Source organism: Dromiciops gliroides, chromosome 2 (genome assembly GCF_019393635.1).
Source record: "Dromiciops gliroides isolate mDroGli1 chromosome 2, mDroGli1.pri, whole genome shotgun sequence".
NCBI lineage: Eukaryota > Metazoa > Chordata > Mammalia > Microbiotheria > Microbiotheriidae > Dromiciops > Dromiciops gliroides.
In genome coordinates this window covers 36177455-36200483 of record NC_057862.1, presented here as the reverse complement: position 1 = coordinate 36200483, position 23029 = coordinate 36177455, and the positions used below count along the sequence as shown (strand labels likewise).

Sequence of the window (23029 nt, the reverse complement as noted above, 5' to 3'; positions counted from 1 at the left end):
AGGCATCACCTTTTAGTTTTCTACAACTCTCCTTGTTAGGAAGTTCTTCCTCATAGTTAAGTGAAACATGCATCAGTACAATGACATTTCTGATAACAAGACCTGGCTGGCAATAGGAAAGGGCTGCCTTGTGAAGTAATGAGCTCCCTGTAGTAAGAGGTTTTTATGCTAAATTGAGATGACTTCCAAAAAAAGAAGAGAGAGACAGAGATGGGGCGGGGGTGGGGGGGTGGGGCGGGGTGTGCAGCTAGGTGGCGTAGTGGATAAAGTACTGGCCCTGGATTCAACAGGACCTGAGTTCAAATCCAGCCTCAGACACTTGACACTTACTAGCTGTGTGACCCTGGGCAAGTCACTTAGCCCTCATTGTCTCCCCCCAAAATTTGGCTTCGTTGTAGGGAGGCTATTAGAAGGAGCTTGGATCAGATGCCATTTAAGGTGTCCCCCTCCCCTAATTCTACTCTCCTAATCCCATAGCCCAACTACTAAGATCTCCCAAGCAACCAAATTTTATTTCTTCTAATAACAGATGAAAGAAACATTCACTGTTCACATCTTTATTTAGTTTCTATTAAGACACTCAACAAAAATCTTAAGACCAGATATTTCATAAACCATCGTTTCTGTGGCTATTCAAAGCAACTTTTGAACACCATATGAGTAAAAAACAGAGGAAAGAAATATCTTTAGTAATTGTTTCTTATAAAACAGTAGGGGTGCAGATCTAAGGGTGAGGGGAGGGTTAGAAGACATAGTGGGAAGGGGGGATATTCTCAACTTTCTGTCCTTTGGGTTTCAGTTGTGAGTGTTGGACTCATTGGGGGTGTGGCAGAGACTTTCAGCACACTGTAAGTTGTAGACTTTCAAAAGATAAAAGAGGTTCTCTCTCTCTCTCTCTCTCTCTCTCTCTCTCTCTCTCTCTCTCTCTCTCTCTCTCTCTCTCTCTCTCTTTGTCCCTCTCTCTCTTCTCTCCATACAGAAATGATGTCACCTTCTAAGAGACCCCAGTCCTTACTGGAAAAAGCTCCTTTGGATGGACATAGTCTGCAGGAAGAAGTGGGGCTAGGTGTCAAGGACCCTAGGATGGAGAGTAGTTTTGAAAGAGAGGAGGCAGGAATAAGCCAGCAGTCCCCAGGACACAGACAAAGATGAATATCCAGAGAAAAAGCCTGTCCACTACCATGGCCACATATTTCCAGTCTTCGATGACCTGGAGAAGGAAGGGTTGAAATGATATGAGAGGAGGGGAGAGAAGGAAAGGTGGTTAGAGGCATTTAACAATTTGATAGTGATCAATGTTTTCTTACTAAAGCTATCAAATGTATATTACTATTTAATGCATATAAAGCACTTTGCACATAATAAAATACTATGGAAATGTCAGTTATTATTATGATGATTAATTATTAGCAGCATCCACAGCATAAATCTTCCCAGTTCTATTTTATAGACTATAATCTCCTTGAAAGTAGGAATGAGGGCAGCTAGGTGGGGCAGTGGATAAAGCACTGGCCCTGGATTCAGGAGGACCTGAGTTTAAATCCAGCCTCAGACGCTTGACACTTACTAGCTGTGTGACCCTGGGCAAGTCATTTAACCCTCATTGCCCCGCTCACCCAAAAGAGTAGGAATAGTTTCATTCTTTCTACTTGTAACCTTGGTGTTTGCCCAGTCTCTGGCACATAGTAGGCACTTTCTTAATCAACACTTGCCTTTTGATAAATTACTATTTATTTAATGACCATGGAGAGTTTATGAAAAGAGCATTTAAATGCTAAGTTTGGAACCAGGAGGTCTAGGTTCTAGTCTCAGCCCTGACACTTTATTAGTATATAGATTTGGGTAGGTCATTGATGTGACATAATAAGGAAGGCACTGGTTCTAGAGGCTGGGGTCCTGGGTTTCAATCCTGGTTCTATTCCTACCTGTGTCACCATGGGTAATCTACTTCCATTCTCTAAGCCTCATTCTCATCTTTAAAATGAGGGTGTTGGATTAGATGATTTCCAAAATCCCTCCTAGTTCAAGAAGTCTAGAGTCAAAACGTGTCTTCTCATTTCTGCTGTGGCAAAGACCTAGCTGATCCAGGGGTCTTTCCAACTCCTAGGCTGACTTTCAATCCACTTTGAAAAGAGGCCTCTCAAGTTGTTCTTTTTCTCTTTTTTCTTTTCTTTTCTTTTCTTTTTTTTTGGTGAGGCAATTGGGGTTAAATGACTTGCCCAGGGTCATACAGTTAGTAAATGTTAAGTGTCTGAGGTCGGATTTGAACTCAGGCACTCCTGAATCGAGGGCCGGTGCTCTATCCACTGCGCCACCTAGCTGCCCCTCAAGTTGTTCTTATAGCAACTGCTTAATAAACCTCTATTGAATAAATGCAGCAATAGATCAGTAAATAGAAAATGTTAGTATCAGATAGAAAAGTCAGTCCATGTAAAATACAAATATTCTGAGTTAAAAAACAAAGAGTCTTGCTGGTATGCAGAGAGCACCCCGTTCTCTGGGCCCTTTGTCCTTTGTGTCAGCTCCCACTTCCATTCTTCTGGAATCCCAGAATTAGCCAAGTCCAGAAGGAAGATTTCAGATCTGACCAGCTAAAGGTGTCCACAGGGATCATACAACCCTGCATTCCTTCTATAGGGCACCTAGAAATTATACTGCTTGGTTTGCTTTCCAGGTCAACACCATAAACAGGAAGAGATGCTATTTCTTATACTTAGACAACCAAACACACATGTATGCGTATGTGCATACACATGCACAAATGTGCAAAAACATGCCCAAATGCACACGCACACATCATCCTGCCTGAATTCTCTTCTTAAAACCTCCCCATTTGGAGATATTCCTAGGGTTAATGATGGAATTATAATCTGAACATCTCTTGATCTCCTGAGACCCTTTTCCCCTCGATACTTTGGGGAAAAGTTTGCTTAGGATAACAGAATCCTAGATTGGAAGCTGAAAGAGACCTCAGAGGTCATACAGACCAATCCTCTCATTTTACAGGTAAGGAAACTAAGGCCTGGGAAGGTTAGATGATGATAATAATGGTGGCTAGTATTTCTATAATTTCACAAATATTATCTCATTTTATCCTCACAACAACTCTGGAAGGTCGGTGCTATCATTATCCCCATTTTATAGAGGAGAAAATTAAGGCAACAGAAGTTAAGTGTCTTACTGAAGCTTACACATCTAGTATCTGGGGCTGGATTTGAACTCAGGCCTTCCTGATTTCAGGCCACTGTAGCACCTAGCTTAGCTGCCTCCAATGATCTGCCCAAGAACACCCAGGTTGTTAGTCAGAATTTGAACCCAGGTCCCCTGACTTCAGAACCAATGCTTTTTCCATTGTACTCCCCTGCCTTCCTAATCACTGAATATCAGAACTAGAAAAGACCTTAGAACATAGAAGGTTAGGGCTGGAAAGGTCCTTAGAACATAGAGCTGATGTGGGCCTTTGAATATAGAATATCAGATGTAGAAGGAGAGTTAGAACACAGAACATAGAAAGTCAGAGTGGAAAAAGATGTTACCACCTAGAACATCAGAACTGGGAACAATCTTAGAACAGAGAACATCAGAGAGCGAGAGGGACCTTAGAACAGGGAATGTCAGAGCCTCAGTTTTCTTGATAAAATGAGATAATTGAACTACATGAGAAAGTCCTGTCCAACTCTAAATATTATGAACCTACGAATCTTCTCACTTTATAGATGGGAAGACCAAGGTCCAAAGACTAGAAATGATTAGCCCAAGGTTAGCCAAGTGACTTAGTGACAGAGAGAGCCTGGGACCTAGGTCTTCTGTCCCTAAAGCTCAGTGCTCTAAATGCCATAATCCCAAAGGCATCCTGTGGTTACCATCTTACAGTTGTTGCTACTTTATTTACCCTTTGGCCTTCCCTTCCCCTTATAACTTATGCTATCTAGTCTCGGCCAGACTAAGCTATATAGGACACCAGATCTGCAGGCATTGCCCTTGGTATCAGAACTGTAACTAGGATGGAGTGATGGGGCTTCACTTCAAGGTGCCAACTTTGTAGGGGGCATAGGGATATGTTTCCTTCCCAAAGTTATCTCCCCCAGGCTGCTCCAACTAGCATCCCCTTGTCAAGGTACTGTTTTTTTTCTGGGACCCATGTGTTACCCACTCATTCTTCCATCCTCCCCATGCCCAGCTGAATTTGGCCTGAGTGCAAACATTCCCATTTACAACTTTGCCTGGTATTATGTGAATGCACCTGACTAAACTGTGGCAGAGACAGTCTTAGAATCTATAATATGGAGAACAATGGACCCTACTATGCCATGGACCTGTTTTCGGGAGGCAGCAAATTAGAGCCTGCTCTTGTGTGCTCAAGCTAATTAAGTTTCAAATTAGACTGCGGACATCTGGAACAAGTTCCTGTTCATAAGACTTAGTCGAGCTGCCACATCTTTCTCCACACTAAGCTATTTTCAGCTCTTATGAGTTTCTGTTTGACAGCACTGAATTCAAAGTGGGTTGTGTATGCGTGCGTGTGTGCGCGTGTGCACTATTTATATTCAATAGAGATCACTGAGAAAAGGACAATATTGAAGGAAAGAAACACAAGTTGGAATTACTTAGGGAGGCAGGCTGGCCCAATGAAAAGCATGCTGAATTTAGAGTCAGAGGGCCTGGGTTCAAATCCCTGCTCTGCTATTACTTGTGTGATTTTGTGTCGGTCATTCCTCTTCTCTGTGCCTCAGTTTCCTCATCTGTAAAATGAGAGGGTTGGACTAGATGGTCTCTGAGATCCCTCCTGCCTCTAGGGTTTTATATGCTAGATAAACTAGTGTGAACATCTGAGATCAACAGTGACTTTGGGAAGATCCAGGGAAAAGAAGAGATGACTATCTTCGCCCTTCATTCTTTCCCCTGGGGATGACCTGACTTACACATTGGTCGCTATCGTCACTTTTCATGTGGTCTGCTATGAAGCTCACGCCATCGATGGCTTCCTGCACTTCTGGCTGATACCTCTTGGAGGACCTTGAGCGGAAATCCTTCTGGCCCCCAGAGCTGTCAGTGCCTCCTGCTGTCCTTGGTGCTGAGGTTGGATTCACAAAGTACATGGAATTCTTGTAGAGGTTGCCTGTGCTGGCATGCTGGGGGGATTCGGACCTGTTCCTCCGGCGCTGGTCAAACTGGAGCCTGGTGGGGTTATTCTCTGGACGTTTCATGAACAAGAAAGTGGGCAACCTCTCAAGGAAAAGTAGCTTGACCCAGGGGGCCATTGTGTGGGTGCTGGGTGAGCGGTGGTGCACATTGAGGACACAGACACTGGTGACGATGGAGAATGTCACTAACACCATAGTGAACATGAGGTACTTGCCGATAAGGGGGACATCCAAGGAGGTCGGAGGGACGATTTTGGAAATCAGTAAGAGGAAGACAGTTAGGGCTAGCAGGACCGAGATGCACAGTGTCATCTTCTCCCCACAGTCTGAGGGCAGGTAAAACACCAGAATAGCAAGGGATGTGATGAGCACACAGGGAATAATGAGGTTGATGGTATAAAAAAGGGGCTTCCTCTTAATGATAAAATCATAAGTCACATCCACATAGCTGGGGTCCAAGGGGTTGACCGTCCTCCGTCCTGGGAGTTCAATGATGTCCCATTCTCCACTGGGGGTGAAGTCGTCCATGCTGGCCGTGGGCGTCTTGAGGACCATGTCAATCTCGGTGTGGTCATAGGTCCAGGATCGGAACTTGAGTGTACAGTTCTGCTGGTCAAAGGGAAAGTGCTTCACTTCAATCTTGCAGGCGCTCTTGTAGATGGCTGGGGGCAACCAGAAAATGCTACCATTCGAGGATACCACAGCATTGGTGTACACAGAGACTTCGTAGGTGCCGTCGGCACTGAGGAGAAGGCAGGGGAGCAAAAAGATAAGGGAGTGTGGGTGAGCAGTATGTCCCAGACAGAACTCATTCTATTTCCCACCTCTCCTCCATCCCTTCTTTTTGCTTGTACCCCCAGTGCCTAACACAACGCCAGGTACACAGCAGGCACAGTCTTGCTCAATACTTGCCAGCCGATTGATTGCTGTTTGTCTAATGACCAGGAAGGACTTCTAGGAGGAAGCACTTCAGAATGGGATTTGGAACCAGGATGTCTGGATTCCAGTCCTGTCTCTGTCACTTAGTAGTCTGTGAATTTGTGGGATGTAATAGGAGTGTACTAGGAATTTCAGCATTGCTGCTGAGGTAGCCACGATTCTGGTTATCCAATTTTCTGAACAAAGTCATAGGCATGCATAAAAGAAGAACTAGCATTCCACCCATGCCCATGCTTCCAGCCGCCACCACCTATGTCCAATTAGCTGCCAGGTCCCTCCAATTCCACAGCTCCTCCTTCTTATGCCTAAACAGCTGCCACCCTAATTCAGGCCCCCATCACCTCTTGCCTAGACTATTGGAATGGCCTCCAAATTAATTTCACTGCATCCAGCCCCTTTCCTCTCCAAACCATTCCAATCCAATCCCCCTCCAAGCCTCAGTTTCCTCAAATTAGAGGGTCAGATTTAGTGATCCCCAAGATAAAGGCTGCTTTACAAACAATACCTTGTAAGCTGGTGCTTAATGGGAATATCAGCTATTGGAAGGTGAGATTAGATCCATAGGATGTCGAAGCTGAGAGAGACCTTAGCCACACAATGTCAGAGACGGGAGGGGAATTAGAATTGAGAATTCTCTGAGCTGGGAGGGGCTTGGGTAGTCTGTGAGGTGATGATGCCAGTCTGCTCTAGCACAGACGAGACCCTTGGCACTGAACTGCTCCCATGCGCTCTGGCCATCCAGTGACTCACCCTCCTATACTTGCTTTGGGCTTTGGGCCTTGTGCCAGCTCTCTCACTCACTTGTTATAAAGCACAATGTCTGGTAGCCAGATGCGCTTTGAAGGGATCCTGAGGATGTTCACCCCTTCATACTGTGATGAGTTCCAAGCCAGGCGGTAGTCTGTCCACTCCTGAGGGTGGTGGGTGGGGAGAGACATGGCACGGATATTTAGAGTGGGTCACAGAATTCCAAAATGTTTGAGCTGTAAGGGACTTTGGAAATCATCTAGTCTAGAATTGTTAACCTTTTCAGTCAGTCTGGTGAAGCCTATGGGCCCCTTCTCAAAATCATATTTTAAATGCATCAAATAAAATACCGAGGATTACATGGGAAACCAAATATAGTGAAATACAGTTAGCAGAATAATTTTTGAAAAATAAATTCATGGACCCCCACCTTAAAACCCCTGTTCTAGTTCAATACTAGCCCTAACCCCATTTAATTTTATATGAACAAACTTATAAACTCAGAGGAAAATATGGTCAATCAATGTCCTGGTTGGATTACAGGATAGGAAACTGAGGCTCAGAGAAAGAAAGCTGTGGAATACCCACCTGTCCAGTCTTTACTCCCTATGTGAGGAAGCAGGACAATGGAGACTGAGCCATGCTAGAGGGAGCAGTAATGAACAGGCTTGGGCAGCGGGATAAGGGAGAGAGGTTATGGTTCAAAGAACCAAACAGAACCTTAGACCCAATTTCAAAACTGGGCTTGGAGACTTAGGGCCCCAGGGAGTCAGGCACTGGAGCAGAAAGTCCAAAGCTGGGGGAAAGAGGGGAGAGGGAGGCTGGGAGAGAGAACTATATGAATTGGCTCTATCAGGTTGTAGTTTTCCTGGCCTCCCACTGACCATGACCTCTCCTTGCTCCAGGACACCTTGGTATCTGTAAGCCCTGGTTCCACCTACCTGTTTCAGCCAGACGTTGGTGGTCATGATTTGCTCCCGTTCATTCTAAAGAGGGAAAAGAACTGTCACCATCTCTTTAACTCACAGTGACCTCTCCCTCCTCACATTGCCTTAGCTACTTTGTTTGGACCTATGGTTTGCACCATTATATTCTGTCTTGTTTGTGTAGATGTCATGTCTTCCCTATTAAGGGCATAAACTCCATGAGCTTTCATTTTTCCACCTTTGTGGACCCAGCACAGACGACAAGGGCTGTCATATAGAATGCTTTTAATAAATGTTGAATTAAATTGGTTTGGATTGGATGCACTGGCTAGGGTTTAACATGGCATACTACCAAGAACTCTGAGTTTGGCATCAAAGGAGCTATGGCAAAATCTTGGCTTCTCTTTACCACTTTGGGTGACCTTGGGCAAATCACTTGACCTTGTTCTGCTTGTTTTCTCATATACAAAATGCAGAGATCAGACTAGATGGTTTCTCTGAGATTCTAGTTCTAAGCCTAAGATTTTATGTTTCTATTCCTGGGAACACAAAGGATTCCTTCTTCTTTTTGATTACAGGGAAAGGAGTTAGCTTCAAGGAAACTACCAGGATAGGGTGTTCTTCAATATGGTATTGTAGGAGGGGTGTTGGCTGGATTTTTCTAATCCTGCTACTGTCATCTAAGAACTCTATGAAAGCCACTTTACTTCTGTGAGACAATCCCTGTTGCTGAATTTTAAATGTGACAAGCTATTATGTACTAGTGAGGTATGGCTACCAGAACTTATTGTAGGATTTTAAGACAAACATACTTTATCTGAGTATGGATAGAAGATAAGAATTTTATTAATAACCATAAGATAAGATGGATTCATTTGAAGAGAGGACCAAAAGTCTGAACCTAGAAAGATGAGAGAAAGAAGAGAAAAGGGAAAAGACAGATTTCAGAAGTAAATCATATAAGTTTGAAGCTGAAAGTGATAGACATCATAGTTGCTATTAAAGAATAAAGTCTGGCTGAGCAGAGGAACACTTTGGAAGCTGAGATTCAGAGAAGTCCCTCAGTGGATAGATTAATTTGGCTGAAGTATTAGTCAAGCACAACATGAATCAACTCATCTTAACCCTGGAAGACTCAATTTGCCACAGAAGCTATATTCATCAAAAACCTTTTATTAACAGTCTCTGAGAAAGAAAAAGGAAAGCAAGTTGTGAACTGCCCTGAGTATATGTGTCTCCTAGCACCTATTCTCCAAAAGAGATCCTGAGTGAATTGTCAAGAGCATGGCTGAGGTTTATGTGTGGGTTGTGATGCATTTATTATTCATGCATTTCTTTCTAATATGTGAGTACTTTTTATATTATCATTTTAAATTATTATTTCTTTTGCTTTATTCTTAAGTATCAACGGTCACGTTTAAGGTTTAATGAGGATACTATTATGAGTAGCTGGTATATAAACGTGAATGTATTAGTGACTTGCCCAAGGTCACACCAACAGCCAGGGGCAGGGCCAGGGCCAGGGGAAGAGCCAGGATTTGTGGTTCCAAGGCGAGGGCTCTTTTCCTCTATACTCTAAGTGTTACCATTCTTTCCCCTCCACCTTTGGCGGGGCAATTGGGGTTAAGTGACTTGCCCAGGGTCACACAGCTAGTAAGTGAGTGTTACCATTCTTAAGAGTGACCTTTATTGCTTAGAATCCTAAAGGTCATCCGGTATAACATCTTCACTTTCCAGATAAGGAAACTTAAGAACCAGTGCTGGTAAGTGACTTGTCTGCAGTCACCCAGGTCATAAGCTGGGATTTGAACTCATGTCCAGCATCCCATGCCACCTTCCTTCCTTGAATCAAAATGATTTCTTTGGGAACATATCTCCAAAATTATAATAGAACTCAAAGAGTAAATGTGACTCAGCTTCCAGGTATTCACTTCATACACAAGGGTTCAAGAACACACCAAGTTCCAGCTGGAGAAAGTGAATTTGGAGGCAGGTTTTTCTGCCCTCAAACACTTTTAGAAGCCCAACTGACTGTAGCTTACCAGAGATGATGGCCAAAGACACTGGGCACTGCTTTGCCCCTGCTGTGAAAGCCTCCCTTAGCCAATGGGGCCATGTCAGGGCAGCATCTGCAGCCTTCTGCCCCTGGGCCAAATAAGCTTTAAGCTGAAGCTCTCAGTTGAGATGTAGGTTGCCCAATCACCAGCCCTGACTGGTCAAACCTTCGGTTCATCCCTGATAAGATTTAATTGAGTCAGCAAACTAGGAATTGACTGAGAGGAAAGCCAACTGCTTGCTGTTTTTCTCCAAGATTCAATCAATTCACTGGCCCTTTGGTGATCTGTGATGTGTCCCGAGATTTCTGGGACTTATTGGCAGGAGCGGCAGGAGACACGGTCTGTCTTCACCCCAGCTACCTGCCCAGAGCGGGTCCTAGGCCACGGCAGCCCATCCCAGACCCCGAATTATCTGAAGCAAGGAACTCGGTTGGGAGGGATTTTAGAACTCATCTAGTTCATCCCTTTCATTTTCTGATGGGGAAAAACAAAAGGGACATCAAATCAGCATTCACTAATAGTATCTAACATTTAAACAGCCCTTTAAGGCTTATGGGGTAGGTAGGAGATGAAATGGATAAAGTGCTGGGCTTAGGATCAGGAAGGCCTGAATTCAAATGTAGCCTCAGACACTTAATAGCTGTGTGACCCTGGGGAAGTCATTTAACCCTATTGGCCTCAGTTTCCTGTCAAATAAACTGGAGAAGGAAATGGCAGTATCTTTTCAAAAACAAAACAAAACAAAACACAAAAAACAACCAAATGGGGTCACAGAGAGTTGGACACAACTGAAATGACTCAACAACAGCATTAAGACTTAAAGAGAGAGGTGGCTAGGTGGCGCAGTGGATAAAGCACCGGCCCTGGATTCAGGAGGACCTGAGTTCAAATCCGGCCTCAGACACTTGACACTTACTAGCTGTGTGACTCTGGGCAAGTCACTTAACCCCCATTGCCCCACCCCAGAAAAAAAAAAAAGACTTAAAGAGAGCACTTTGTCTCTATTATCTCGCTTGATCCTTTCAATCATAACAATCAGAGCTACCATCTGCACAGTCCTTTAAGTTTTGCAAAGCATTTTACTTACTTATCTTATTTGATCCTTACCACCCTGTGAGGTAGGTGTTATGATCATTCCCATTTTACAGAGGAGGAAACTGAGGCTAAGACCACATAGCTGAGTTTGGTTAAGGCACCATTTTGAATTCAGGCCTTCCTGATTCCAAGTCCATTATTCTATCCACTATACATACCACCTAGCTGCCTCGAGAGGAGAAGGAACTCTTCCTAATCTCCTTATTTGTTAGTGTTCACTCCTTCCTCAAAGCCAATGTCAGGGACTATCTTTCATTTTGGTCCATGCTTCCCTAGCATCTACCAGGTGTCTGGCACAGAGTTGGCACCTTAATCATTTTTGCATTAAGTGACTTGCCAAGGTTCACACCTCATCACACAGCTAAGTATCAGAGTTATCATCCCCATTTTACCAAGGAAGACTCTCAGATTAATAAGGGTGACGTGACTTTCCTAATTCTATAACGTGTCAGAGTGAGAGGTTTCAGTATCAGAGGTGGGACTCAAACCCAAGGCTCCTGACCCAAATTCCAATGTCTGGGATGGTGTTAGTCAGAACAGGCCATTATACTGAAGGGGATGAGCTCCATGCGTGGGAGATAGGAGGATGGGGAGACAGAGAGGGAAACTGAGGCAGAGGAAAAAGGCAAAATGGGACCTCTCAGTAACAAAAGCAGTGCAGCCCCCAGGGTTCATCGCTCCAGGGCAACTTCCTCTGGGGTAATACCTCCATTACACTGGATTGTTGGAAGGGTCATGGAGACAATGGGTATAAAACTTAAGGAACTTCATAAAGGTCAGCTAATATTCTTATTCAGAGAAGGCTGCATAGCATGGGAAAGAGGGTGGACTAGTTTTGCCATGGCCTACTTGTGTGACCTTGGACAAGTCACTTAACCTCAGTTTGGACTCTCAGGGGGTGGACTAGACCCTAGCTTCTTAAGCTGTAGGTTGCAAAACTGAATGTGGAGATCACAAAAAGTTTGGCAAAAGTAAAAGGTTATGTATACCCATTTTCTATACCTATATACCCAGGGTCACGTAAACATTTTTTGGGTGAAAAGGGGGTCGTGAGTGGAAGAAGTTTAAGAAATCCTGAACTAAGGGCAGCTAGGTGGCACAATGGATAAAGCCCCGGCCCTGGAGTCAGGAGGACCTGAGTTTAAATCTGGCCTCAGACACTTGACACTTACTAGCTGTGTGGCCCTGGGCAAGTCACTTAACCCTCATTGCCCTGAAAAAAAAATAAGCCCTGTACTAGATGATCTCTAAGGTCTCTGTAGTCTAAACTTAGGATCCTGTAATTCCATAATTCCCCTGTGTTGTCTGTGTCCCCGGGGAAGCCATGTCCTCATGTCTTCTTATTCTTCCACCATCCCAGGCTACCTCCCTTACTTGTATCAAAATGATTTCTTCAGGAATACATCTCCAAAATTATAATAGGACTCCATGAGAAAATGTGACTCAACGTCCAAGTATTAATGTGATACACAGAGGTGTATAAATTCTGGGATCTGCTCTCTGATCATTAGATCGGGGTTTCTTAACCTGAGGTCCATGTGCTAATCCACTGTTGGTGGAGTTGTGAGAAGATCCAACCATGGTAGCTAGGTGGTGCAGTGGATAGAACACCGGCCCTGGATTCAGGAGGGCCTGAGTTCAAATCCGGCTTCAGACACTTGACACTTACTAGCTGTGTGACCCTGGGCAAGTCACTTAACCCTCATTGCCCTGCCCCCCCAAAAAAGAAAAGATCCAACCATTCTGGAGAGCAATTTGGAACTATGGCCAAAGGGCCATAGAACTGTGCATACCCTTTGATCCAGCAATACCACTGCTGGGTTTCTATCCCAAAGACATCCCCCAAAAGAGAAAAAGACCCATTTGTACAAAAATATTTATAGCAGCTTTTTGTGGTGGCTAAGAATTGGAAATCAAAGGAATGCCCTTTGGTTTGGGGAATGGCTGAACAACCGTGGTATATGATGGTGATGGAATATCATTGTGCTCTAAGAAATGACAATCCAGATGATTTTAGAAAGGCCTGGAAAGACTTGTATGAACTGACGTATAGTGAAGTGAGCAGAACCAAGAGAACATTGTGCACAGAGACAGCAATAGTGTTGGATGAAGAACTGTGAATGACTTAACTACTCTCAGTAATACAGTGATCTGAGACAATCCCAAAGGACTAATGATGAAGCACACTATCCACCTCCAAAGAAAGAACTGATTTTGATGGAACACAGACTGAAGCAGGCTGTTCTTCACTTTCTTTCATTTTTTTCTTTTATTAATTTTCTTGTACAAAATAACTACTCTGGTAATGTTTTACATAATTGCACATGTATAATCCACATCTGATTGCTGCCTCAGGGAGGGGGGAAGAGGAGGGAAGGAAGGAGGGACAGAATTTGGAACTCAAAACTATAAATAAAAATGTTTATTATTTTATTTTTTTTGGCGGGACAATGGGGATTATGTGACTTTCCCAGGGTCACACAGCTAGTAAGTGTCAAGTGTCTGAGGCCGGATTTGAACTCAGGTACTCCTGAATCCAGGGCCGGTGCTTTATCCACTGCTCCACCTAGCCGCCCCCAAAAATGTTTATTATTAAAAAAACAAACCTGGGGTCCATGAATAGATTAATCAAAAGTGAATGTAACAAAATGATGAAGATCGAATGGGACTCAAATGAAGAGATATGAGAAGATGCCTCTCGGGGAGAACATTGGACGAGTAACGGCAATATTAGAACAAGAATCAGCTATGAAAGACTTGGCTCTTCTGATCAATAAAGTAATCCCTGACAATTCTAAAGGACTCATGATGAAAAATGCTCTCCACCTCCAGAGAGAGAACTGATGAACCCTGACTGCACATCAAAGCTGATTTTTAAACTTTCTTTTTCTTTCTTGCCTTTTTTTTTTTTTGGGTCAGGGCGGGAGGAGGGGGCGGACAACAGGGCTAACTTGAAAATGTTTTGCACAACTTCATATGTATAATGAGTATCATGTCTCTTGACTTCTCAATGGATGAGGGAGAGAAATAATTTGGAACTGAAAATAAGACTTTTAACAATAAAATAATTTTTTAAAAAGACATCTTTTTTCTTCATTCCTTTGCAAAAGGGAGGGGGTCAGCAGGTGTGGAATATTGTATATTATGTCCATTTTTTTCTATGGGTTGCTTGATTCTACAGAATTTATTTTTCCTTTTTTCTCTTTTTTAACAAAAATTTTGTTACAAGAGATGGCTCTCTAAGAGAGGGGAGGAGGATGTATGCCTGGGGAAATGTAGGCAATGTAAAAACACAAGATATCAATAAAATCTATTGAAAAAAAAGAAAAGGAAAAAGAACTATGTAAATGAGTGTTGTTATTAGATCAAGCCTAACCTCACTGTTGGTCAGACAGTCAATTTGCATTTATGAATTGCCTACTATATGCCAGGTACTGTGCTAAGCACTGAACAGAGAACAAGAAGGCACATGGGAGATAAAGCGAGTCAGGACCATTTGGTGAATATGTCTGTATCTGGATCCTTAGGGACCTTCCCTTTTGAATGGGTCTGGAAAACATCCTCTCTCACAAGAGCAACCATGTCATGTCAGTCATGACTGTACATGTCCCCTGAGTATATCTGGTGATGCCTTCTCTAGGCAGGAGAGTTGCCAAGGGTCCCAGGACAGGAAACTCTGGTCTTTGAGAGCCTAGTAGCCTAGGTTCAATTTGCTGCCTGCCTGAGCTAACATTTCTGAGATCATCACTTTATCCCCAGGGTGTGCCAGGGACTGCTCTGGGAATCTTGTCACTTCTCATTTTGCAGACAGAAAAGAAAACCTAAGTCCAGACCGTTGGAATGATTTTCCCAAGGTCACACAGCTAATTAGTTAGTACAAGATCTCAGACTAGACTCCCCAGTATGTGCTCCCCACTCAACATTTCCCAGGCCCAGGAGCTCTAGGGAAACTCCTAAGAGCCTCCTTTTGTTGGATTCATGACCTGTTAGACAGCTAAAAAAAACCCCACCCCACTCTGCCCACATCCATCCCTGCCTGCCAAATGCCCACCAGCCTTACATGCAGACGACAGACACAATGACCCAAATGCCCAACTCAAACTTACCACACTTATGAGCTGGGCCAGGGTCACTTGCAGCTTGATAGATACCAACTGGGAAAAGTTGGCAGCAGGACGGATTAAGTTATTATACCTAGTCTTGTTCAGAAGAAAGTCCATTAGCTTCTCTTCTGCATTGGCCATTTTGCAGTTCCCTAGAAAACAGTACACAATGATACCACAAGTCCAAAAGCAATGTAGGCTGGGCCTGCAACCAACACAGCTCACATTCCTCTAGGGCTTTAAAAGGTACAAAATTTACATTCTCGTTCCATCCTCATAATGCTCCTGTGAGGAAAGTGCAATTATAACCCTCATTTTATAGAAGGGAAAATGGAGGCTCAGACATTCCCAGTCAATGACAGAGCCACAACTCTGAGCATTCTCCTTCCTATTGAGTCTAGGATTTCCCCTAGACCCAGTAAGCTTCTGGAAGGCATGGTCTGCTTTTGAACTGTATCCCCCAGTCCCCAAGAGGCACTCATCATTGATAAGAGTTGAATCAATGGAGTTGGCTGGGTGGAGAGGCTGATGCAGATCAGATTTATTAGGGTCCCTGAAGAGGCCTTTAGAACAGTTAATTAATGATTCTATCCCATGGGGCAAAGGTCAAGAATGGCTTCCTCAAATCAAATTCATTTGTCATGGTGATGGTGAGGGTGGAGAGAACAGACCTGGAGGAGAGACCTCAGGCCTTGGGACACAAGGCCCTATGGGAGGAAAGATCCTGGGTCTGAGACAGCATTGCTGAAGAGTCTACTAACCAAGGAGAAGAAGGAATAGGAATCTGCTAGCTACTAGTTTCCTATTTTAACTAATTACTCTTGCTAAGCCCCTAAGTTTCTGTTCACCTGAAGGAGTACCAGTACTATTAGCATGCCCTAAATTTCAGCGTCCTGGGGCAAAGTCCCAGTTGGCCCTCCCTAATTATGTCCCTTGTTGAGCACACTTTGAAGCAGGCACTGGATTAGTAGGGCTGGAGGGGTGACCAAAACAAGCTAGCTCAGTGAGAGTTCTCATACTTCCCCATCCTTTTTCCAACTCGCTGACTATTTAGAACAGATATAATATTTATCAACTCTTGAAGAACTCTTCCAAGTATTTCTTTACACTTGATGTCTCCATCCCTGAACAACTGACCCAAATAAGAGGAGTCTTCACGTCAGCCAGACTTGCAGATCACCAGGTCCAGATTTCCCTGGGATGGAGAGGGTGGGACTGTCCCATGGGTGGGCAAGAAGGGTGACAGCTAACTGGAGGAAACAACACTGAGTAGAAATAACAATGGGTTTGGAATAAGAAGACCTATTCCATCATGGGTCTACCCTGTCCTGCCTGTGTGACCTTGGGCAAATCACTCTACCTCTCTGAAACTCAGTTTTCTTGTCCATAAAATGCAGGAGTTTGGACTAGATCTTTAAGAACTTTTTCATCTCTAGGGTTTCTGATGGCCAAAAGCCTGAGATCCTTGAAGGGCACCTTTCCCCTGCTTAGATGTAACAATCCTGGTAAGATGGAGGACTACCAAGACTTTCCTTGTCCTTCACACTGCCCTTGAAGGTTCTCTAGCCCTTACTTACCACTTGCCCTGTTGATATGTCCTTCAGACTCTTGGGCACTGCCATCTCACCCACTGAGGAAGCCTGGTGGCCCCTGGGCCTTGCCATTTGCTGAGCCATTCAGATCTCTCAGCCGTTGCATTTGCCCTGCATGCGAACCCTCTGACATGTTATCTCCCCAGTTCAGATACAAGCTCTGTGAGAGCCAGGGACTGTCTCATTTTTAATATTTGTGTCCTCAGTGCTTAGCACACAATAAGCACTTGAACATTTTTGTGTTCACCAGAAGATAGATGATAGATGGATAGAAGGATAAATAGATGAATAGATAATGGATGAATGAATAGATAGATAGATAGCTGGATAAATAGATGGATACATAGCAGGATCAATGGATAGACAGATGGATTAATGTCTAGCTAGACATAGATTGATGGATGGACAGATAGATGGATAGATAGCTGGATGAATGGATAGATAGATGATAGATGGTTGTATAGAGATAGATGGATAGATATAGCTATAGATGGATGAATAGAGTGATGGAGAGATGGATGGCTAGACAGATGTATAGTTAGCTGGATGGATGGACAGATAGAGATATAGATGGATGAATAGGGAGATGGATAGATGGCTAGATAGAGATAAATGGATGGATGGAGATAGATGATAGATAGATAGATAGATAGATAGATAGATAGATAGATAGATAGATAGATGAATAGACGGACAGACAATTTATTGTCATTCCTTTGCACCAGGCACTATGCTAAGTGCTGGCAATACAAATATAAGTGAAAAAAAAAAAAGACCTTACCCTGAAGGGAGCTTACATTTTAATGAGAGAAGATATGCCTAAAAGGAGAGAAAGTTGGGGGAAAGGTACCTCCATGAGAATAAGACTGCTGGGAGGAGATGGAAAGGCCAGGAGAGTGAGGAGTGGGGCCAGGAAAGAAGTAAGCATGACAGCAATTCTTGCTAAAATGGCGGTCCTAGTCAAGGACTCACCTCAGAAGAGGGGGCTATAGGTGGAGACATAAACTCCTAGAGGACAGAACCCCCTAGCACCCTGAACATGTTTTTTTACATATTTGTTGGCAGCCCAAAAGTAATGAGTTGGACGGGAGGGCCTCTGAGGTCTCTTCTACCTTCAAAATTCTATGACCAAGTGGGATAGAGTGAAAGGTCCTATGCTGTAGATGTCTCATCCCTGTCTGCTTCCTGACCTCTCTCTGGCCTTCCTGGACTCCCTTTGACCAATATTCAGCCACAGCCACCATCACTCTGTCCCACCCTTTCTTCTCTCTCTACAACACAGAAGTAGGCTCTCCCATTGCCTAGGTTCTTATGTCAGAGACTTGATTTGGGGTGACCTAACCAGATCAGGTGGCTTTGCTTCAAAGGATCCTTCCTAACAACACAGCTTGGTTTTCTCTGTGGCAGCCATAGAGAAGGCATTGTCTCCTTCCCAATAGCCTCCTCAGACTGATCTCTCTTTTGGTAATTGGCACTTGTGTAATGTTGCTGTTGTGGGCTTGCTGGTTCTGGGGTTCTAACCTAGGTGGTAGAGCCCACCAGGACAGTCAGTGGAAGCATTTCCCAGGTAGGACTGGGCAGCCAAATCCACTGCATGTCCTTGGGGTCAAGAGAGACTTAGGTTAGAGTCCTGACTCTGCTCTGTTACTACAACTTATTTAACCTCTTGGAGCCTCAGTTTCCTTATCTGTAAAATGGGGATAATAATAACCATAAAATTCCTCTTCTGCTGGGTTATACTGAAGCTCAAGTGAGAAAAGTCATAATAAAGCATTTTGCCAATGTTAAATCTCTGTATAAATGTCAGCTCTTATTAATATATGTAAAGTGCTTTGTAGACTTCAAAGCTCTATGTAAATGCCAGAGATTATTATTATCTACACTGCAAGCTCAAGTGGGTCTAATTTCTAGTCTGAAGGCACCTTTCCATGTATGGCAGCCCATGATCTTTGCAAGACCTTAGGAGAGCCTTGTAGGGATGACAGTTTAAGGGAAGTAGGCAGGTCCCCCTTTTTCTACCCCAGGTTTTCTAGAGGAAAATTTGGAAAGGGAGAACTTCTGAATAGCTCTCTGAAAAGCTCATAGAGTCCTATAGTACCTGATGCAGTGCTTGACACATAGTAGGTACTTAAGGAATGTTGCTTGAATTGAGTTGAATGATTACTACTGGGTGACATGCCCTCAGAGACTTGGAGGTGGAAAAGGCTATCTCCTCCAATTCCTTCATTTTTCAGGTGGAGAAACTGAGTCTCAAAGAGAGTCAGACTCTCAGAGGTTATACAGTAGTAGGACTGGAATCCAAGTCCAGGTTCTCTGACTCTAAACCCAGCATTTCTAAGCATTCTAGGCTTGGATACTAAACCAATTCTTTTTTTTTTGTTTTTTTTTGCAGGGCAATGAGGGTTAAGTGACTTGCCCAGGGCCACACAGCCAGTAAGTGTCAAGTGTCTGAGACCGGATTTGAACTCAGGTACTCCTGAATCCAGGGCTGGCGCCTTACCACTGCGCCATCTAGCTGCCCCCTACTAAACCAATTCTAATCGTTATGATTATGACGATGAACATTTATATAGCACTTTTGAGTTTTACATACTTCATTTCCTTTGAGCATCACAACAATTTCTTTGCTAGGTTTAGGGGGCTGGTGGCAGAACCAGATGGACAGTGCCTTCTGAGAGGGCTGAGGGGACCCCAAACCTCAAAAGGGATTGATTCTGCCCCCTTGCTGGTCTGATCCATACAAAGGACACCACTAGATGTCAGTAGTAGCTAAAAAGAACTTGGGAGTTGTGGTTTAAAGTACCTGGAAGGGCACCTTTGATCTTCTCTGGTCCCAGAGATCACAGGTCCAGCACTCTTTGCACCGTTTCCCTTCTGTCCTCCACCTATACACTCAGGAGGAGGCCTTTAAATGCAAACCAGCTTACTCCCCAGGCCCCCACCAGCTTACCTGTCTCATTCCAGAGCCTGGCTTTAGCACTGCACAAATTCCTCTCTACAAAAAGAAAGGACAACTTCTTTTGGAATGGTAATAATAACAGTACTTTAAGGCTGACAAAGTGAGGCAGGAAGTGCTGATGTTATTATTCCCCTTTTCCAGGGAAAGGAAACCGAGCCATGGAGAGAAGGGAAGGGAATTCCCCAAGATCCCACAGAGATGGGAAGACTGTGAAACTAAAAGAGAGAATATCAGAGTGAGAAGGCTCCTTAAAACACAGGGCAGAATGTTAGAGCTGGAAGGGAGCTTAGAACACAAAACAGGGAGTTAGAAGTTAGGGAAGGGCACTAGAACATGGAACAGAAAATGCCCGAACTGGAGAGACCTTGGAGGTTCCCTACCTAGTCTGCCCCCCTCATGTGATAGAGAAGGAAGCAGACTCAAAGGACTGTGTTCTCATTGTACATTTGTACAATACATTTGTAGACCAAGGCTGTGGGAGTTCTGATTGGGTGTTGGCGGGACTCTGAATTCTCTCCACCCCAACCCCTTCTATTCCGCCCCCACCCCCACCCCAGGACCCAAGAGACAAATGCACACAAATGATCCTCACTTGAGCGGATTTCTCCCTGACTTGGTAGCTGTCCCTGGAGGAGGATGGAAGAAGGGAAGCTCTCCTGTCTGAGGTGCCCCCCAGCTCTGACCCTCTGTATTCTGAGGGCCCTACCACCTCCAAGTTTCGGGCTTGGAATCGAGGTGCTTCCCCAAAAGGTTTTTCATTAAGTGATTTTCTATCAAACCAGAACTTTACAACCCTGGGATAAAGGGTCGGTCTCCTTTTTCTTTGCCCGGTGCCTACTTCAGGATGCTGTCTGCTTGACCCGCTACTGGACATAGGAACATCTAGACCGTCTTAAACACCCACTCCCAGGGAGTGTGGGTGTGAGAAGAAATAACTTCCTATTTCAAGCAGCTTGTGAGCTCTGCTCACTACTTTAGCCTCTGAGGAGGCAGCGCAGTAAGGGAGAGAGATGTCCCTGCCTGGGCATCATGAAACCTGGGCTCCATTCCTGGGTCTTACACTTATTAGCTGAAGGACTGTGAGTGAGTCACTTCACCTGAATTCCCTCTTCTATCCAACAGAGGAAAAACAATTTCTATTTAACCTCAAAGAATTTTTGTGAAGAAACTCCTTTGTAAACGTTGAAACACTTTAGAAAGAGAAGTTAATCGATTTCAAATCCATCTCTAAGAGTTACTAGCTGTGTGACCCTGGCCAAGTCCTTTCACCTTTCAGCTTCACAATGTCTGGCACATAGTATATGACCAAGAAATCATTCTCATTCTCTCTCTCTCTCTGTCTCTGTCTCTGTCTCTGTCTCTGTCTCTGTCCTGCAGGATGGGGTCATGATCTTATAGTATCAATGTAAGACAATTGACTTATAAACACCAGAGTATGGGATTATGAGTTGCCGTTATCATTACCCACTGTATTAGGTGACATACTGGAGAAAGTACTGTGCCTGAAATCAAGAAAACCAGGATTCTAATCCCGCCTCAGGCACTTAGTAGCTATGTGAACTCTGAGCAAATTTCTTCACCTGTCTAAGCCTCAGTTTCCCCATCTATAAAACAGGAATGATAACAGCATCTATCTCACAGGACTGCTGGGAAGATCAAACAAAATAATGTTTGTAAAGTGCTTTGTAAACCTTAAAGTGCTATATAAATGTGAGTTATTATCATTATCATTATTTTATTAGTATAATATTAGCATATCACAGTGTGGTTATTATGAATGTTATTTCAAATATTATTATCCAAGGCTGAAAGAGCATGTGTCCCCAAATCTCTGGAGCTGGTCTCTCCTGGAGTTTCTCCCAAGCTTTGTCTCTGATCTAGTGGGCATGCCCTCTCCTGGGTGATTCACTCCTGGCCATTCAGTGTCTCTTCTCCCCCACTTCTGCCCCCCTCCATCCCTTTCAGGTTCTAGTTACTGTCCCAATGAATTCTGGAAAATACCCAGCTGCCATTCACCTTGACTCCAGCCCAACCAGGCTCCCAGAGAGCCACAGCCCCCAGAGGGAGCTGACAGCTGGAGTCTGTAAGTTAGTACCAACTAGCTGGGACCCCCCTTCCCTCAGGCTCCCCTCCCCTCAGGTGGGAGCGCTTCCCCCAAAGGTGACTCACCATTGCAGAAGAGGGAAACCACAATAAGGAGGAGGAGGAGGAGTGTGGGTGCCTTCCTCATGGCAGGGGTAGCAGGGGAGGAGAGGCTGCTCCCTGGGACAGGCTGCTGGAGCTGGGGCGGCTGCCCAGGCACGGGGTGCAGACTCTCCCTGAGCCTCGGAGGGATAGTCTCGGCAGCTCCCCCAAAGCCGGCGGGCGGTAGGACGCAGCTGAGTGGGCCGGGCGGGAGAGAGCCCAGCTGGCAGGAGAGCTCTGACCCCTCCCTCTTTTAGAAAGATGGGGCGGAGGAGAGGTTCAGCTGACCAGGGGAGCCTCAGGGATGTGGGAAATGAAGCAGAGAGACAGTATGGAGGGGAGGCACCAGGCTGGCTGGGCACAGGGATGATTCATTCCATCAGAGCCCTCCCAGGGGTTTGTCCTGGACTGGAGGGGATATGGGGGAGAAGCCAGGGGGGCAAGGATGGAGAGCGGACAAGGACCAAGCCATTAGAGCTTCTGAGCCTGAGCTGATGCCCGCCGGGCTCAGCGGGCTCAGCAACCAGCTCTAAGATCCCAAGGGCCCTGGACGCCCATCTAGAACATGCCTCCAGCTGAGTGATGGGGCAGGTGGCTGGCCCAGTGGGCAAAGCTGATATTATCTTTAGAATTTAGACCTGGGAAAGAATGTTCGAGAACCAATCCCTTCAACTTAAAAGAGAAGGAGCTGAGAGCAAGAGGCTTGCCTAGGGTCACCAAGCTGACCCAGCAGCAGGGGTGTTTCAAATATAGGTCCTCTGAAACTAAATCCAGTGCTCTTTCCACTAGGAAGAATGGTCAGTTTTCCTGTTCATTTGTGTCTCAAGGATGAGAAGGAAGAGTCATAGGTTAATAGAGGGTAGTAGAAATCATTGGTCAAGACTTCCATTTTCTAGTTGGGGAAACTGAGTCTCAGAAAAGTTAAAATGATTTGCCCACGGTCCTGTGGTTAATTAGTGCTAAAGCTGAGACTTGGGCCCTGTCTCCAAACTCAGAGGTTTTTTGTTCCTTCCCCTTTGCACTAGATTGTGCTGATTGGTTGGAAGGACTTTGTCCCGCAAAAGAAGGCAGCTTCCAAATGGGTCTCCCACATAGTTGTGTCTGCTGATCCTTTCCCTGGGAGGTTGAAAGTGTTCAGTTCACTCCCCATTCACTGCCCCATAGCATTATCAAGCCCTGGGACTAGAAGGGATCTCAGAGATCATTTGGTCCAAACATCTCATTTTATAGAAGGGGAAAATGAGGCCCAGGGAGGTTAAGCAATTTGTCCAAGGTCAAAAAGA

At 44.6% G+C, this 23029-nt stretch overlaps 1 protein-coding gene across 2 annotated transcripts; it reads right to left on the bottom strand.

The window, feature by feature from the left end:
* Nucleotides 1-604: 604 nt before the first annotated feature.
* On the bottom strand, nt 605-21995 carry CHRNB4 (cholinergic receptor nicotinic beta 4 subunit). Of its 2 annotated transcripts, XM_043986848.1 has the most exons (7): nt 21732-21995; nt 19554-19598; nt 15015-15163; nt 7772-7816; nt 6885-6994; nt 4923-5886; nt 605-1210 (listed from the first exon to the last, which is right to left on the bottom strand). In XM_043986848.1, exons 1-7 carry the CDS (start codon nt 21790-21792, stop codon nt 1079-1081), a joined length of 1506 nt encoding a protein of 501 aa, XP_043842783.1. In that variant the 5' UTR covers nt 21793-21995; the 3' UTR covers nt 605-1078. The 2 variants fall into 2 exon arrangements, with proteins under 2 accessions (XP_043842783.1, XP_043842784.1); XM_043986849.1 differs by lacking the exon at nt 19554-19598.
* Between the last annotated feature and the right edge of the window lie 1034 nt (nt 21996-23029).

Coding starts and splice junctions, on each gene's coding strand:
- CHRNB4 (XM_043986848.1), bottom strand. CDS start 21,792: ATGAGGAAGGCACCCACACTCCTCCTCCTCCTCCTTATTGTGGTTTCC. Junction 7,817..15,014: donor TGGCCCAGCTCATAAGTGTG/GTAAGTTTGAGT, acceptor TTCCCTCTTTAG/AATGAACGGGAGCAAATCAT. Junction 1,211..4,922: donor GTGACGATAGCGACCAATGT/GTAAGTCAGGTC, acceptor TTCCTTCTCCAG/GTCATCGAAGACTGGAAATA.